This window comes from Cinclus cinclus, chromosome 5 (assembly GCF_963662255.1).
Source record: "Cinclus cinclus chromosome 5, bCinCin1.1, whole genome shotgun sequence".
Lineage (NCBI taxonomy): Eukaryota > Metazoa > Chordata > Aves > Passeriformes > Cinclidae > Cinclus > Cinclus cinclus.
Genome location: NC_085050.1, coordinates 25,609,165 through 25,624,740, shown reverse-complemented (window position 1 = coordinate 25,624,740; position 15,576 = coordinate 25,609,165). Strand labels below are relative to the sequence as shown.

Genomic DNA, 15,576 nt, shown 5'->3' with positions numbered 1-15,576 from the left:
AATCTTCTTAATGCCTTCTGACCCATTTGATATCGTATCCTCTCTGCTGCATATACAGGATATATTGGATTGGTTTCTCTCTAATTTTTTGATGCCTGTGATGATGTATTTTGGATTTTATAAACAATTTTATAAACAAGGATTATCAGCCCCTTGACACGCAAGTTTAAAAGCATATATTCTCTCCACACTTTAAATCTTGGCTAGTGCATTTATTATATTGATGGTTGCAACAGAAACAGGAAAATCAGTATTAATTCAAAGAAGTTATTATAGTGTGGCTCCTTTAATAGACCTCAAAATAAAGAAAAGCTTCTCATGCAAGCATGGTTTTGTATTTGGCTTGTATTGGCATGTATTTTGTATTTGACTAATTAAAAAATTATGTCAGTGCTGAAAGAGACAGTTCTCCACCTCCTGTCCCTGACAAGATTCTCATCTGCCTCATTGCACCAGGTAGAGCTTGTGCAGGATGATGTAATCAGGCAAATCAGTATGAATTTGGCTGGCAATATCTCTTTTTAAAATTATTTATTTTTGCTGATTTAGTGAGCTGATTTAGCTCATACATATGGCCTCATAATTGCCAAAACATGGCAGGAAAGTGGAAGGAAAGTTCTGCTGTTTTGGTGGCTACAGATTCAGCCATTATGATTTGCTAGATACATCACAGCAAGACAGAGCTAACAGTGGATCTAAGCACATAGGGTAGTCCTTAATTCTGTAAGTTTTGTGAACAAACAAACAGGAACACTGTAAATAAGGAAAATGTTCTTGTTCACAGATCACACCATCCAGTCTGTTTTCTGCTGCTGCTGCACAGTGCAAGAAAGGTATGTGAAATGCTTAAGCTTTTCAGTAATTAAATATCTACACATAAAGGACTTCATAAAATATTTGCGGTAGAAGAGCAAACATGTGGAAGTTTAAGGACACTGTGATCTGCATATCCCTAATGGAGGAAGGCATGTATAGCCATGGATATTTTTATGTGCATGTTTGTAGATTAGCATTCACACAAATGCTTGATGTTTTTCAAAATCAGAGAAATGAGAACAGAAGTGAACCTGGACCCTGACGCTGTCTTGGTGACCCAGTACTCTGCCTCACAACCAGATGTTTCCTATGAATCTATTTGGAAGTGCAGGGTAAGTAACATTTTGGCAGGTGAAAAGAGAAAATTGAAGTGATTTGACATACAGTGGCTCAGTACCAAAATAAGCAGGGGAGTAACTAGCTCTTGAGCATATAAAGTTATTTTTGTTGCATAAGAATTACAAAGGTAACTAAGCAAGCTGTAATGAAGAGAAAAGACTAATTATGAAAAATGCTTTTATTTTTCACTAGCAGAAGAGACAATTGCAGTTCAAGAACAAGCCATTACCTCCTCTGCCTGCTGAAACCTTTGAAGACTACGCCAAGAAACCCAGAGTTATTGCACTCTGTGACTTCTTTGCTAGAGGGCCTTTAGATCTACCTCTCAAGAAGTCAGAAGAATACATTATCCTTGAACAGCATGATCCCCTCTGGTGGAAGGCAAGAGACCAACATGGGTAAGAGAGAGGCATCTATTTCAATCTCCCTACACAGAAAGAAAAAAGCCTAAAACAACCTGAGCAAAAGATAGAATGAGACTTGTGGGACTGTTTAGGAACAGGCTTGAAACTGTTCAACTACATGTAAGGCACACAGACCAACTGGGCAGACTTCCAGCAGGGTTTGGCGCCCCAGAAACGGGCAGGGAGTCTAGAATCTGTTGGGAATTCAGTGTCAAACCCTACATTCAGTAATTTCCTGATCAACGGAAGGGTGTTTGAAGACCATGTGAATCACTGGGCTCTGAGCCATGTGCAAATTCAGCTTTCCATATTTCAAGCGCTTTACAATAGAGTGTGTACATGCAAAAACTTTATGAAACCATAGATATTACGGAGACATACCTGAAACAAAACCTCCTATCCAAAATGCCTGTTTATTTTAGAGAACTAGATAACTTCAGTTAGAATGCTGTCTGCACTTACATTTGTTTTGTGTTGTTCCCCTTCCTCCTTTGCATTTTCTTCAGTGCATTCTGTACTCTGATGTTGGGAATGGTTGTATGTTATGTTATAGCCATCTCCTTTCCCTTCAGATTTCTTCTCTAAATATTTTAAATGCTTTTTCTCAATTCATGTTTTCAGCAAAAGTACACGGACAACTATTTTGTATATACAAGCAAGCACATACTTTATATTTCTTCATATAGGAGCTTTGTATAGGCCAGAAATAAAGATAGTGGCTTCTAATTCAGAATGAAAATATTTTCTTTTTCTAAATCTCAGCCTATACCACTGGCTTTTTCATTTGAGAAGCCATCCACAGTTGTGGGAGAAAAAGATCGTGCCTGGGATGAAAGGACTCAAATTTTTGTTCAGTTCTAATCCTGAAATTCAGTATCTAACAACATAGCCCCTAGTATAAGGATCATTTGTAATTCAATGAAAGGATGATGTATATCTTAATCCTACTAATATTTTACACCACACTGTAATATTATCCCGAATACACTGTTTCAGGAATGAAGGTCTAATTCCCATCAACTATGTTACTGAGAACAAGAAAAGCAGTTTAGAAACATACAAGTAAGTAGCATTGAAAATTATAATTGTGCTTTCATTTCTAAAAATGGATTGCAGAGATACATTTTAATGCTTGATCCTTCAAATTTTTATTAAACATGAACATGTTTATCAAAAGCTTTTTTTTGTTACAAAACATTACTCTTAAAATGAACTAACATTCATTTGCATGAATCATAGTGTGAGAATAAAGATTTTTCCTGTTTCTGTAGACCCAATGCATAATGTTTCTGTATTCTGATCTTTGCCTGTTGTGATCATGTAGATACAAATTTAAATTACTGGAGAGAAGATTAAAATTCTAAAAAATTTTAGGGAAGAAAGGCTTGATGCATCATCCAGGACTGTAAATTTCAACACAGTTTGGCCTAACTTTTTCCTGGGGCTTTCTTTTATTTCAGCTAATATTTATTCACAGTAAAATGGGCTAAAATGTTCTAAAAAAAAAAGGTCTAATAAAATCATTCCAGATTAAGATATGTTCATATACAATGATAGTTCTAAACATATTTTTGACTTGGAATAATGCAACTATTAAACTGCGAAACAAAGGAAACATTTATTTTTACTGGCTGAAATAACAAGTTTATCCCCTTGTTGCAGGTGGTACTGCAGAAACATAAACAGAAGCCAGGCAGAACTTCTTTTGCACCAGAAGGTAACTCAGCTTACGCACAGAGCTAACAGTACTGAAAAATATCTACTAGTAGAGGCATCAAGAGCATTATCACAGTCAAATCAAAATCAGTTTGGTGTGCTGTAAGAGAGAAAGTACCTTAAAACAAAAAGGCTTTCTGGTGTAAGTGTAGAGTGCAGATTAGCTAGACTTCACGAAGCTTTAAGTTGTAGCCCTAGCAAATTCTACGTACATTTTCCATGTCAGATAAATCAAATTACATGGCTTACTGTGCTAGTCTATTTCATTAGACATTGAAGACTCAAATCCATGTAATAAACTAATTAATGAGCTTAGCAGGACTTAACAAATTTTTGTGTCTTCCTTAAATACAGAGCAAATGATCCGTATTGCATTCTACCCCATCAGTTACCAAAGAGCCTAACTTGCTCAAACTCATTGGATCTTTGCTCAAGGACTAACTCAGGTCTGGGACAAGAAAAAACAAGGAAGAACATCTCAGAATTGTTTTAACTGGCTTCCCCCCCGCCCCCCGTAATTTGTACAATTTGATTTTTTAATAAATCAGAGCATTTTCACTACTTTGCACTGAAGAGTATAATTCAGCTAAATTACTTCTCTCTAAGAAGTTGCCTGGCACATACTATTTTCTCTTGGTTTATTTTGCTCTGCTATGTACCTGGTTATCCATTCCAATTCTCCACTTCTTTATCTTACCCCAAATAGTCACAGGTATTCTATAGAATTTGGTAATTGCTGCAAGTCCTGTCTCAAGGGAGCATTACTGAAGCTCAAAAGCATAAACTAACTCTACTTGGATTCTTTCCAGCCCAAAGAAGGTGCATTTGTTGTCAGAGATTCAAGCCAACAGGGTCTTTTTACGCTGTCCATGTATTCACGGGCTAAAGGGTGAGTTCCTCTGGATGGTTAGGGTTTGAATCAAGGGGTGATGGAAAAGCTTCCTCCAAACTCCTCAGAATAATTGGGTCGGTTGGACACACAGTGCACAAAAGCAGGGAACCACTGGAATGCTGTTCGTGTCGAGTTAATCACCCTGTGTGCAGAAAAGATGGTGGTGGGCAGTGGATCTGGGAGTCGGTGTGCAAATGTCCTGGCAAGACAAGATTACCTGCACTCACTGAATCTCTCAAATGATCTGCTGTGGAAACCATGCCACAGCCTTTGGCCCCTGCACCAAATTATTTCCTTTCTCCACAGCCTCTCTGCTCTGTAAATCCATCCCAGACTCTGCTGTCCTCAAACTTCACCTGTTTGTCTCCAGAAATCACCTCACCCCTACTGTGCAGCCTTGCTTTTGTCAGACCACAGCCACAGGGCTCACACTTGCCTTAGCAGCAGCAATCATCTACAACACTGACTTAACCTATATCAAGTTGCCTTACACCCTCTTCATCAGCCCTTCCACATCCCCCTGTATCAACTGTGTCTGCTTTCCTTCTCTCCCTCTTACAGCAAGCGAGGGACGAGAGCAGCAGAGGCATTGCTGTTACCAGCACCCTCTCCCTCCCTCCATTTCCTCCCTCCATTTCCTCCTTGGAAACTTGGGGCCAGCCTGCCCTGCCATCCCTGCACTGGGGACAGGCTCACGATTTCTGTAGGCTCAGCAGCGTTTCTGACAATGGCTCAGTAATGCAGACTGTATAATATTTCTGTATTGTGGTCTCTACTTCCTGCGGCCATGTGTCCACAAATTAGAGTACTAACCTTCAGCAACCACCAGCCTGAAATGCAAACTTTACTGCTTAATTTTGAGTGTCACAGAAAGCAGGGATAGATGGGCAGCAAAATATACAGAAAGCAAAAAAGGCCGATAATGCAAGAAATAGAGAAAAACAAAGGTATCAGATAAAAGCTCCAGTGAAGACCCTTTGAAGACATAGAACAGAAAATTTAATCTCATGCTATACATGAATATGTGTGTAAGTTTTTTTTGGGGACAAAATCTGGGTAATTAAGAACATTTAAGATGTTATATTCAAATAAATGCTAAATTAGGAGGAACACCTCTTAAACACTTATGGTTATTCTTATGAATGCAATGATATATGGGTAAAAAGTACTTGGGCAACAAAAAAAATTGAGCAATTATCTCCAAAAGTTGTGAGAAAGAGCCATTCAAGGAATCCTTTTATTTTTTTTTTCCTGAAACAGTGTCCCAGCTACACACACCCATTTTAGGCTGAGAACTGTGTCCCAAGTTTTCAGATTTTTCTATTCTTTCAAAGTGAAATTTAAGCAGATTTATAGTATAAATTATTTTTACTGAAAAACATAATGCTTTGTTGATTTCAGAAGTAATAATGGAGATATTCTACATTATCAAATTAAACAAAATCACTTGGGACAGTATTATGTAGCAGAAAACCATCTCTTTTCATCTGTTCCTGAACTCATCGAGTATCATCAACACAATGCTGCAGGTAAAATGAGAGCTGATGATGGGTTTACATATTTTTCTAGTACTTTCCTTATAAAAAGAGACACAAGTGTTTCTATTGCTAATGAATTCAAATATGCCTTGATTCTTTCTGCCAAAGTCATAGCTGTCATGTGCATATAAGGTGGGGGAAGTGAAACTACCAAACTCATCTCTATGTATGAAATGAGCTTAGCAAAGATAAGAGCCTGCTCTGTATTCTCTTGGTTCATATTTGACTGAATGGGACTTGGGTAATATTTGTTAATAAATCTTTCTTTGTCTACAACAAGGACCTGCATACTTGAAATTTAATAAAGGCAGGAGCTATGCTGTGCATCAGCAGACAGCATTCTGCTGATTTTGAAAAAAACCCAAAACATCCCATACCACAAACAGTCAAGGGCAGAGTTAGGGAGCATAAGCATTCTCTAACACTGGCTTTCAGCTTACCAGGGTTAGACACCTCTAACTGTTGGCTGATGGTATATTTTTATAATTTTTAGCATGAAAAATATCCTTCACCTTGGCTCTGCCCATCATTTTAATACAATATAAAATGGTTTTATGCTGAATGAGTGAAGATGGGAAAACACACAGACATCCCTTGCACTAGAGAGGAAGACATGGGAATGGACAGAGCCTTTTGCTGGAGGGAGAAAAATTGTAGGAAACCCTTGTAGCAGAAATGGTCCTAAAAGTAATAGTGGGAAGAATCAGTTAACTCAGGGAGTCCTTGGTGAAGAATGTATTCACTAGTACTGTTGGCTCATGAATGCAAAGAAAATAAATGACAGACACAAAAATATTTCAAACCTGGAAAGTCATGCTGGCAGACACTTAGGTCAGTGACACAGTGTTTTAGAGCTCATTTAAGATCACTATCATGGTACAAAAAAGCAAGAGTATTACTGTTGGCTTTATGAAAGTAGAAATACTTTTGTCATCAGACTATTAAATAGTCTTTCTCCATTTCTTCTCACTATAGTGTTTTATCTGAGCAAACTGCAGGCAAAAGTAACTTCAAGAAACAAGAAATTTACATCAGATTCCAAGTATTTTTGTTTGAGAAGACGTATGATATAGTGTGTTTTAAAATTAAGTAATTGCTCAACAGAATATCATGGCTTTGTCCCCTACAGGTCTTATCACACGTCTCCGACATCCAGTTGGATCAGATGGATATGCTTCACCAGAAACTGCAGGTCTGAGTTATGGTAAATTTTTTATCTTTTTTTGAAGGATATTTAGCTATCGCATTTTATCTTCTTTTTTTCTCCTGTCTGAATTGGGATTTAATGCTCAAGAGATGGTATTTCATGTTCTAACTCAGATGTTTGTTAATTCTTATCTATTTTACAGTGAGTTCTACAGCTCTTCTAGCTAACAAGCTAAAAATGCCAATATCTCTCTCTCTCTACAAGGTCTTTTAAGGGCCAATCTGTCCAATGACGAACGGACACCTAAATTGTTTTTACTTTTAACCCAATAACCAACCACCTGTGACCCCACAATGCGGAATTTTCTATCCAATTACAAAAGTACCACCTAGAGCCATGAAGAAGAAAGTGAACGAGAAAGAAATCTCCGCCCTAAAACCTCCATCTTGCCTTCCATATACTCTATATTCTAAAACCTTAAATTCTAAATTTTCCACCATGTGATATTACACACTTCTATTCAAACTACACGCCAGTGATCCTAGTTCTATCATTCCATTTTGGAAGCCTTCTCCACAGCCTCAGGTCAAAAGCTGTGCTTTCTTGAGGGTCAGTGCCTGTCAGCACAGAAATTCTAAAATTCTTAGTATCCAGGGTTCCAACATTTAGCTATCTGCCTAGGCAAGAATTTAGCTCATATTCACCCAGCTAATGATTAAGTTGTGAAATTAACAGCTGTGAAACTCCTTGGTTATAATAAACATATAAACAGTCTAAGGTGTCAGTACCAAGTGAGACACCTGACTCAGCTGCTTCTGTGCAGTGACTGTTGTGCTTCTGTTACAACCAGCAGTGCATTCAGAGCTATTTTGACTTTTCCAAGCAAACCTAAGACTCAAATAGACATTTAATTGCTTTTGAAAGGCTATTTGATTTATGTAAAAGCTCAGGAAACCAAAACTGAATCCTGAAATTAATACTGTTAATGGAGAAGATTTTCTTTGTCAGTTCTGCAGGTTTTAGAAATATGAATGGAATCTTACATGGTATTAAAACAAACAAGCAATAAATGGCATTTTTGTGTATATAGATCAGGAATTTCATACCATCTATTGGACAATAGGAGCCTCCAAAGCTGAGTATCTTTTATGTTCCTATGAATCTCAAGGCTTAATATTTCTGAAGGGTTGAACTACTGTAGTTATTAAAATAAAGGTAGCCAGTGACTATATAGGTAGCTATACTATTCATCTGGAACATGTTTGGAGCTATGAACATCACTTAGAGTGTCAAAAAAGTTCTCATGTGTAATCGAAGCTAAACACTTGCCTTATCTTCAAGCCTCAGACATTCCTACATTGAGCAAAATCACTAATCACATTCTTTAAGCTGTAAAATAGCATTTATATTTAAACATATATGAGCCAGTGAAAATTTTCAGATATTTAAAACTCATGCTACAGCAGATGAACAAGTGTAATGCTTTGCAGTGTTCATTAATGACCATCAGCAAGGTGTGTCTCCTGGAGCATGGCTCAGGAAAGCTGGCCTGACTCTCCTGACATATTGGGTTACTTTTACAGAGGAATGGAGACTAAACCCATCTGAACTGTTGTTCCTGAAAGAACTTGGGCGTGGGCAGTTTGGAGTTGTTTATGTTGGTCAGTGGAAGGAGACTGTCAAGGTTGCCATCAAAACAATCAATGAAGGTGCAATGTCTGAAGATGATTTCATGGAGGAGGCCAAAGTGATGATGTAAGTACAAAAGCTATTCTGTCACTTTACCGAGAAATAAATACAACTTAATTCCATTTCAAACAAACAGAGTAAGCAGTTTGATGGGAATGGTGGACTTGTGGGACAGAAAGGCTGATATAAAGGTCTGAACCAAGTTGATACAGATACTTCCTATGCCCAAACTCTTTCTTTGGAGTGTGCCTTGCTTTGTACTATGGCACTCAGTGGGGAACAAATGTTCTAGTAAAATGTAAATGTGTTCATACAACTATTCTTTAATCCATAACTCAGTGTCTCCAGGAACATTGACAGAACTTCTATCTAACTAAAGCTTTTGAGAAACCATATTACCATATCTGCAGATTTTACAGACTAGGGAAGTATCCACATGAGGTCCTGGCAAAGCCCGAAAGAGGAGAACCTTTGCAAGGTCAAGACCCCTGCCTGCAAGCCAATTGTAACTTGCCCTTTCCATTTTGCATTAACAAAACCAAGCCTCGCATTCACTGCATTTATATAACTTATGAACAGTCATGAGTTCACAGAGTGAACTTTTTGAAGGAAGTTGTAGAGAGAAATGTGCTAAGTATTGGGAGAACTCTGAAGAAGGCTGAATAGGGCGCTGTCTATCAAGTACTGAAAGTATTTTTCAAAACCGTCATGAGAATCAATGGTTCTGCCAAGAACAAATATTAGCCTGTCTAAAATGTGATTTTAAACAGGAAGCTCTCCCACCCAAAGCTGGTCCAGCTTTATGGAGTGTGCACACATCACAAACCTCTCTACCTTGTGACTGAATTTATGGAAAATAGTTGCCTGCTCAATTACCTGAGGCAAAGGCGGGGGAAACTTGGTAGAGATGTTCTCCTGAGAATGTGCCAGGATGTTTGTGAAGGGATGGAATATCTGGAAATAAATAGCTTCATTCACCGTGATTTAGTAAGTACAATAGATTTTTTCTATTCATTATCATCAAGATTTCTATTAATTAAGAGGTTCTTGATAAAAATTTGCAGTAAAGAATGTGCTGTTGCATTTCATGGGACACTATGTATCCTGTAAGACTTCAACCCTGCAGGATCTACTAAGGAAAACCCAAACTTTTCAGCTATTATTTTGCCCATGGACAGCTCAAAAAACTGCTTGAGAGAAGTTTTCCATTGGAAAAACCCCTTGAGAAGTCAGAAAAAATTAGGATATTGACATGGAGCTATCTGGAATTAGGACATCTCAATAAAAAAAAGTGATTAGAACACAATCAAAATCACAGCATTACAAAAGGTCAGCAACAATGAGAATTTTAAAAATGAAAATATTTTTCAATCTATGTTTTTTGGCTCCCTACTGCTATACATTGATGCTGGGATATATGAGTGGCTTTTCTGCCCATAGGCAGGAAATTAGAGGAGTTTGTTTATTTACTTCTTGATACTTTTTTCAACACTCACATTTGGATGTAGAGAAGAAATTTTCCTCCTCTCTTACCTAGCTGCATGAAGAGGTGTAAAATCTTGAAAATTCCCAGGAGGTGGCTGATTTCTGCAATAAACATCACAAAACAGATTTTAAAATTTACGCTTATTGTCCCCAGTGCTGATGTCAGGAAAGTATCTGGTTGGATCATTAGACTCTGCAGCCTAAAATTCTTTCACTGTTCAAGAATACGTAAACATATTGCAATTCATACTACAAATATTTAAGTTGCTATGTGCTATGTATTTGTAACTAGACAGTAGTGAAATATGTTCACTTAGAGATAAAAATTCTCTAATTTTTTTGACCAATGTGCCAATCTTCTTTAGATATAAACAATATGAGCTGAAGCAAATATAATCAGATGCTGTATTTCTCTTAAAATTATTTAGCACAAATTTCAGATATGCTTCTCTCATTTTCCCCAGGCTGCAAGAAACTGTTTAGTCAATGCAGAGCACATCGTTAAAGTATCTGACTTTGGCATGGCAAGGTATGAGACACTGACAAAGTTTTTGTGAGCACCTCCTCTCAGACAGCTGCAGCAGGATCTTTAGTTAACCTCACTGCTTGCTTCACTAGTGTGGGGAATTCTGCTGTGGGTAATTTTTGAATCCTGATGAAAATTGCAATGTTGTTTAACCACTGTACTGTGAACTGGACGTCGTGTCCTCCTCTTGCTCTTGGTGAGTGCAAGACAGGTAAACACAGTGCCAGGTAAACTTCAGAGGTGTTTGTGGACAGAGAAATGCCCAGAGTGCACAGGGCATCCAGAGGCTTGAAGAAAGAAGTTTCCCAACTTTCCTGAACGGGACGGAGGTCACAAAGTCACTAGGGACAGAACAGGGAGCTGGTGCTGACCTCTCGAGGCAGTCGTAGCGGAGCAGGTGAGGCAGGATGCAGGGAGGAGCAGGCGGGCAGGAAGTATGATACATGCTGCTCTAGCAGGGAAGTGGTTTTCTGCTCAGTGACAGAACAAGCCAAAGTGAGGAAAGAGAGCACTCTCAACTCTGACAAGGACCAGCTTGAGAAATATAGCTCTAGCCTCACAGACTTTCCTCAGAGGACACGGCTGAGCTGACCAAATGACTGGATACTACCCAAAGGGGATGTCTGTCTTCTTTCTTCTTTCCTCTTGAGGGCCCAAAACTCTTCACTTTTGTATTTTACTGGCTGGTTTTGCCATGGGTTAGCAGACTGAATCAGCTCACTTAGAAGGCAGATGAACTTGAAAGACAGTCAGTGGCCCTGAGTAGAAGGTTGTGGTGACATTCACCTCATGGCTGCAAATCGTTAGATCAGCACAGATATGCTCCTTTGGTTTTGCCTCCTGTGTCCAACCTCGGGCTAACAGCACCCTAGCAGTTCACAGCTAAGCACTTGTTTTTCATAGGGCTATCCTGTACCACAGTTGTACTGCTCCCCAAAAGGGTAAGGTCCGTATCAGGCTCTGGACTTATCCAAATGAATCAGAAAACACAGTAAGACCAAGGTGGCTGTCAGGGTCCATAGAAAGAGCAGTGGGCCTGAATGGCTCACTGTGGCCACAAAGTGGAGATCAGTGGTGTGGCTCTAGGACTTATGCTCCAGGGGAGGCTGTGAAGAAGTGGTGGGAACATAACCAAATTATTTAGAGCTCACACAACTGCCACTAGAGGTTATTTTGCACTGCTATTTCATATGCTCCTTATTCAATAGCCTCCCATGTTTCTGTGCCTGCACCAAAATGAGAAAGTGAGGCAAAGAGATTACTTATTTCAACGTGACCTCCTTTAAAAGGTGCTTTAAAAAAATGACCTTTATGCTTTCCCTGAGAATAAATGTGCGCTGCATATCTGTGATCTGCTCAGGAGCATTAATACTTGGAAAATGTGACCCAAGTTCATAAGTACGTTGGGGTCAGCCTAGTAACCATTTAAAGAGTTGCTCTATAAATGCCTGCATTAGGTACATAATTTCATTTTATCTGAGAAGTCAGCTCCTACAAGCTTGGGCAAAAACAATTACTTTAATGCACCTACAAAAACTGTTGCCTTGAATGTGATGAACATTTCTTTGTGTGTTGCTTTGGTAACAATATCCCTGATATGGCATCTGTAAAGATGAACAGCGAGAGTCATATTTGGGTAGAACAAGAGGTTGAAAAGGTGGATCCTTTAAAAAAAAGACTAAGTATTTATTGCTGCTGATTTTCTTACCCATGGTGATGTATCCTAATAATATATACACCCAAAACATGACAATAATAACCATCCTATCAGTCTCATGATAGCATCAAAATGCTTTATTCTGACATATTTCTGATGAATAATCCAAAACATTCATTTAAACAGAAATGTCTTTAAGTGCTTAGCTTCCAGTATGTTTTTGGTTGGTTTTTTTTTTGTGTACATTTTATACTAAAATAGTGACATAATTTTGTTTTTTCCAAATTGAAACTGTTTTTCTGGAATTCTAAACCATCTGTGGAAATGTCACTGATTAAAATATATGTGGTTTCTTATTATTCTTCAGGTATGTCATTGATGATGAATATATCAGCTCTTCAGGTGCCAAGTTTCCAGTCAAATGGTCATCTCCTGAAGTCCTTCATTTCAAAAAATATAGCAGCAAATCAGATGTCTGGTCATTTGGTGAGTTGATAAGGTGAAAGTGCAACCACGCTTCCCTAAAACTAATGATGATATTTAGGAAAGTATAACTTTTTACCCATGCTACCTATCATACATTTCAGTCCTTCCCATTTTTCCAAAGTTTGCTTATATTGGACAAACCTTTCAATTCGGGAGGTTCTGCACCTAAAAAATAGATTTTGAGTGAAATGACTCATTTTTGATGAGTCATCATTAGCCAAACATATTCATCTCAGTGCCATGGGCCATCACCTTAACTGATTAAAAGAGAGCAGAACTATATTATATAGTTGAAAATTACTTGGGTTGTATCCTTCATTCAGCTCAGGCTACCCATATTTTCTTGCATTTTTCATGCATTTTTCAATACACAGAAGAATCAGGAATGTTTTTTATTCTCTTAATGTTGTTAAAAGCTTGTGGGTTTGGCATCTTTTGTTTTGTTCTAAACCTATTTCGGTTTATTTCTAGGTGTACTGATGTGGGAAGTTTTCACAGAAGGCAAAATGCCTTTTGAAACCAAGTCAAATTCTGAAGTTGTCCGTGAGATTTCTCAGGGTAACCGACTTTATCGACCACATTTGGCATCGCATCCTGTGTACAAAGTCATGTACAGCTGCTGGCATGAGGTTTGTTACCCTTCTTTTTGCCCTGGGGCATTACTTTATTACTAATTTTCAACACAGATATGAAAGCAATCTTAAAAGCTCAAGCCATTAAATCCTTATTTCACATCTGCGGGATTCTCAGCATCTCCAATTTTGTTTTTCACAAATCATACTTAAGTTTAGAAGCCTCTGCTTCTTTTGGCTGTTGCAGCTAGAAATATAGAGCACACTATCAGTACAATAGGTATAGACCATCGCTGGGTTGGAATACACCACTGTTGTCATGTTTCTCTACTGGGTCCAATGTGATATCTTTGTCACACCTTTGTATCATGCATAGCTTTCTCTAGATCTGCTCTGAATGATAACACATTCATATACCAAGTGGATATGCCCACTAAATGTAGATTTTGAACCCCCTTTTTCAAGTTTATATCAGTATCTCTGTACATAAGTACAGTTCCTAGGCTGCATCCCTTTCACCCTCTCCAAGCTGATTTAGAACTTCATGTTCTTTCAGCATTTGTCCAACACCTATTACTTCCTATATTGGTAACAAAACACTGATTTCATCAACTTCTCCATCTGATTCACCCCTTAAGAGCCCTCCTTCACTAGACCCTAGAAGAAATGAAAAATATTTTATTTTAGGTTAAAAGTACTTTCAGAAGAGCTTTGTGTGCAATTTTTTATGTAAATGTGCAGGCATACACAATGAGTAGTGGGGGAAACTTGTTGCTACCATTGTCTCCTTCATCTCCCACCTTACAACTCTGTATAAAATTTTTAAATAATGAGTGAAAAAAGCTTATGAGATGGAGATCTAAATTGCATCTAGCTTGCCTGCCTACTGCCAACATTGATTGGGTGCCAGCCAGCAGAGAGATCATGGGGAAGAAGTTCTCATTTCTTTCTGCCACCAGACAGGAATTTGTTCCATACTGAGCTGCAGCACTTTAAATTTTACAGCAGTGAAGATCCCTTTTCAAAAACACAGGAAGTATTCCTCAATACCATGGTTTCCTGACAGGTAGGGCTTTCCATAGACCTACTGCAGGGAGAAATTCCATAGGAATTCTGATCCAGAATTGAAATTAGTATAAGGAAATTTCAGGATTATTTTTAAAAGTGTCTGTGCTCATGCTGCTGGTGTCATTAATAACAGATTTTTCTTTTTCTTGAAAATAACAAACTCGATCTTTTCTTCTGTATTAATAAAAGGAAGTGCAATTTTTAAGTGGTATCTCATATGTACTTGTATCCAGTTTCTGAAGTCTGGTACTGTGATTGACCAATCTGTTAACACAAGTTTATCCTCTGCTTTTCTTTTCAGAAACCTGAAGGACGTCCTACCTTTGCAGAGTTGACAGCGACCCTCACAGATCTAACAGAGATGACATAATCACAGATTTTATACCAATATATTTACTGAAAGGTTAGCATTAAGCATGCCACTAATGTAGCTGGTACAGAAAACTCAACCTTTTACAGAGGTCTCTACCTAAATCACAGTACCAGCATCCAACATATTGAAGCAGCTGTTTGGTCTTGGCCCAGTTTTTATTTATTGGAGAAAGACACTCCAGGTGACTGATTTGGGACTCTCAAGGCTTTGTTTTCATGGTTAGGGAGAAAAATCTCCTGTCTGAAAAGCAGTAACCAAGCCTACTCACCTTATAGATGTTTTTATTCATTCTTTTGTTCAGAGTTACACTAACTCTTGCATCAATATTATTGCATTATTTGTGCTTACTATGACTCGTGCACTGGGAAATACTGGTTGGCAGCAGGAAAAATGATGGAAAAAGCTCTGGCTAGGTCATCTTTAAAGGCAAGTCCTTGTGCACTGCAAAGCATCCAGCCCTGGAGAACCAGAGCAGTGTTTCCAAGGGACAGCCACCTCCAGGAGCTGCTGGAGCAGTGCCCACATGTGTGGCTGGACCCACTGCTTGGACTAAGGCAAGCAAAGGGAGCAAAGACAGCAATCCTCAGTTAGCAGCTCCTAAGTCACATCTGAGTGACTGGAAAGACTGAGCACCTCTGTAGCCATTTTAAACCTGCATTTCAGGTCAAGGTGTCTTCAATTCAAATTCTGAGTAACAGAAGGGGATCAAGGATTGTTTTATTCCAACCTCTCCCACAATTTTCCAGTATTGTCTCCCATTCCCCTGCTCTTGCCTACTCGAATGCCCACAAGTGCCTTAGTCCTCCCCTTGCCAATACCCAGAATGGTTAATGGGCAAGTTAAAACTGGAATCTGACTAGATCCTATG

At 38.5% G+C, this 15,576-nt stretch overlaps 1 protein-coding gene across 2 annotated transcripts; it reads left to right on the top strand.

The window, feature by feature from the left end:
* Positions 1 to 768: 768 nt before the first annotated feature.
* TXK (TXK tyrosine kinase) lies at positions 769 to 14,705 on the top strand. 2 transcript variants are annotated; one of them, XM_062493503.1, is made up of 14 exons: positions 769 to 833; positions 1,046 to 1,148; positions 1,351 to 1,553; positions 2,556 to 2,621; positions 3,222 to 3,276; positions 4,085 to 4,164; positions 5,569 to 5,696; positions 6,835 to 6,909; positions 8,436 to 8,607; positions 9,312 to 9,528; positions 10,491 to 10,555; positions 12,577 to 12,695; positions 13,167 to 13,324; positions 14,637 to 14,705. In XM_062493503.1, exons 1-14 carry the CDS (start codon positions 769 to 771, stop codon positions 14,703 to 14,705), a joined length of 1,575 nt encoding a protein of 524 aa, XP_062349487.1. The 2 variants fall into 2 exon arrangements, with proteins under 2 accessions (XP_062349487.1, XP_062349486.1); XM_062493502.1 differs by having other exon boundaries at positions 1,348 to 1,553.
* The last annotated feature ends 871 nt before the right edge of the window (positions 14,706 to 15,576 follow it).

What these genes read in the sequence shown, in the direction of transcription:
- TXK (XM_062493502.1), top strand. Translation starts at nt 769, where the DNA reads ATGTTCTTGTTCACAGATCACACCATCCAGTCTGTTTTCTGCTGCTGC. An exon ending in TGCTGCACAGTGCAAGAAAG is followed by an intron (nt 834 to 1,045) that starts GTATGTGAAATG and finishes TTTCAAAATCAG; the next exon opens with AGAAATGAGAACAGAAGTGA. An exon ending in GAGGAGGCCAAAGTGATGAT is followed by an intron (nt 8,608 to 9,311) that starts GTAAGTACAAAA and finishes GATTTTAAACAG; the next exon opens with GAAGCTCTCCCACCCAAAGC.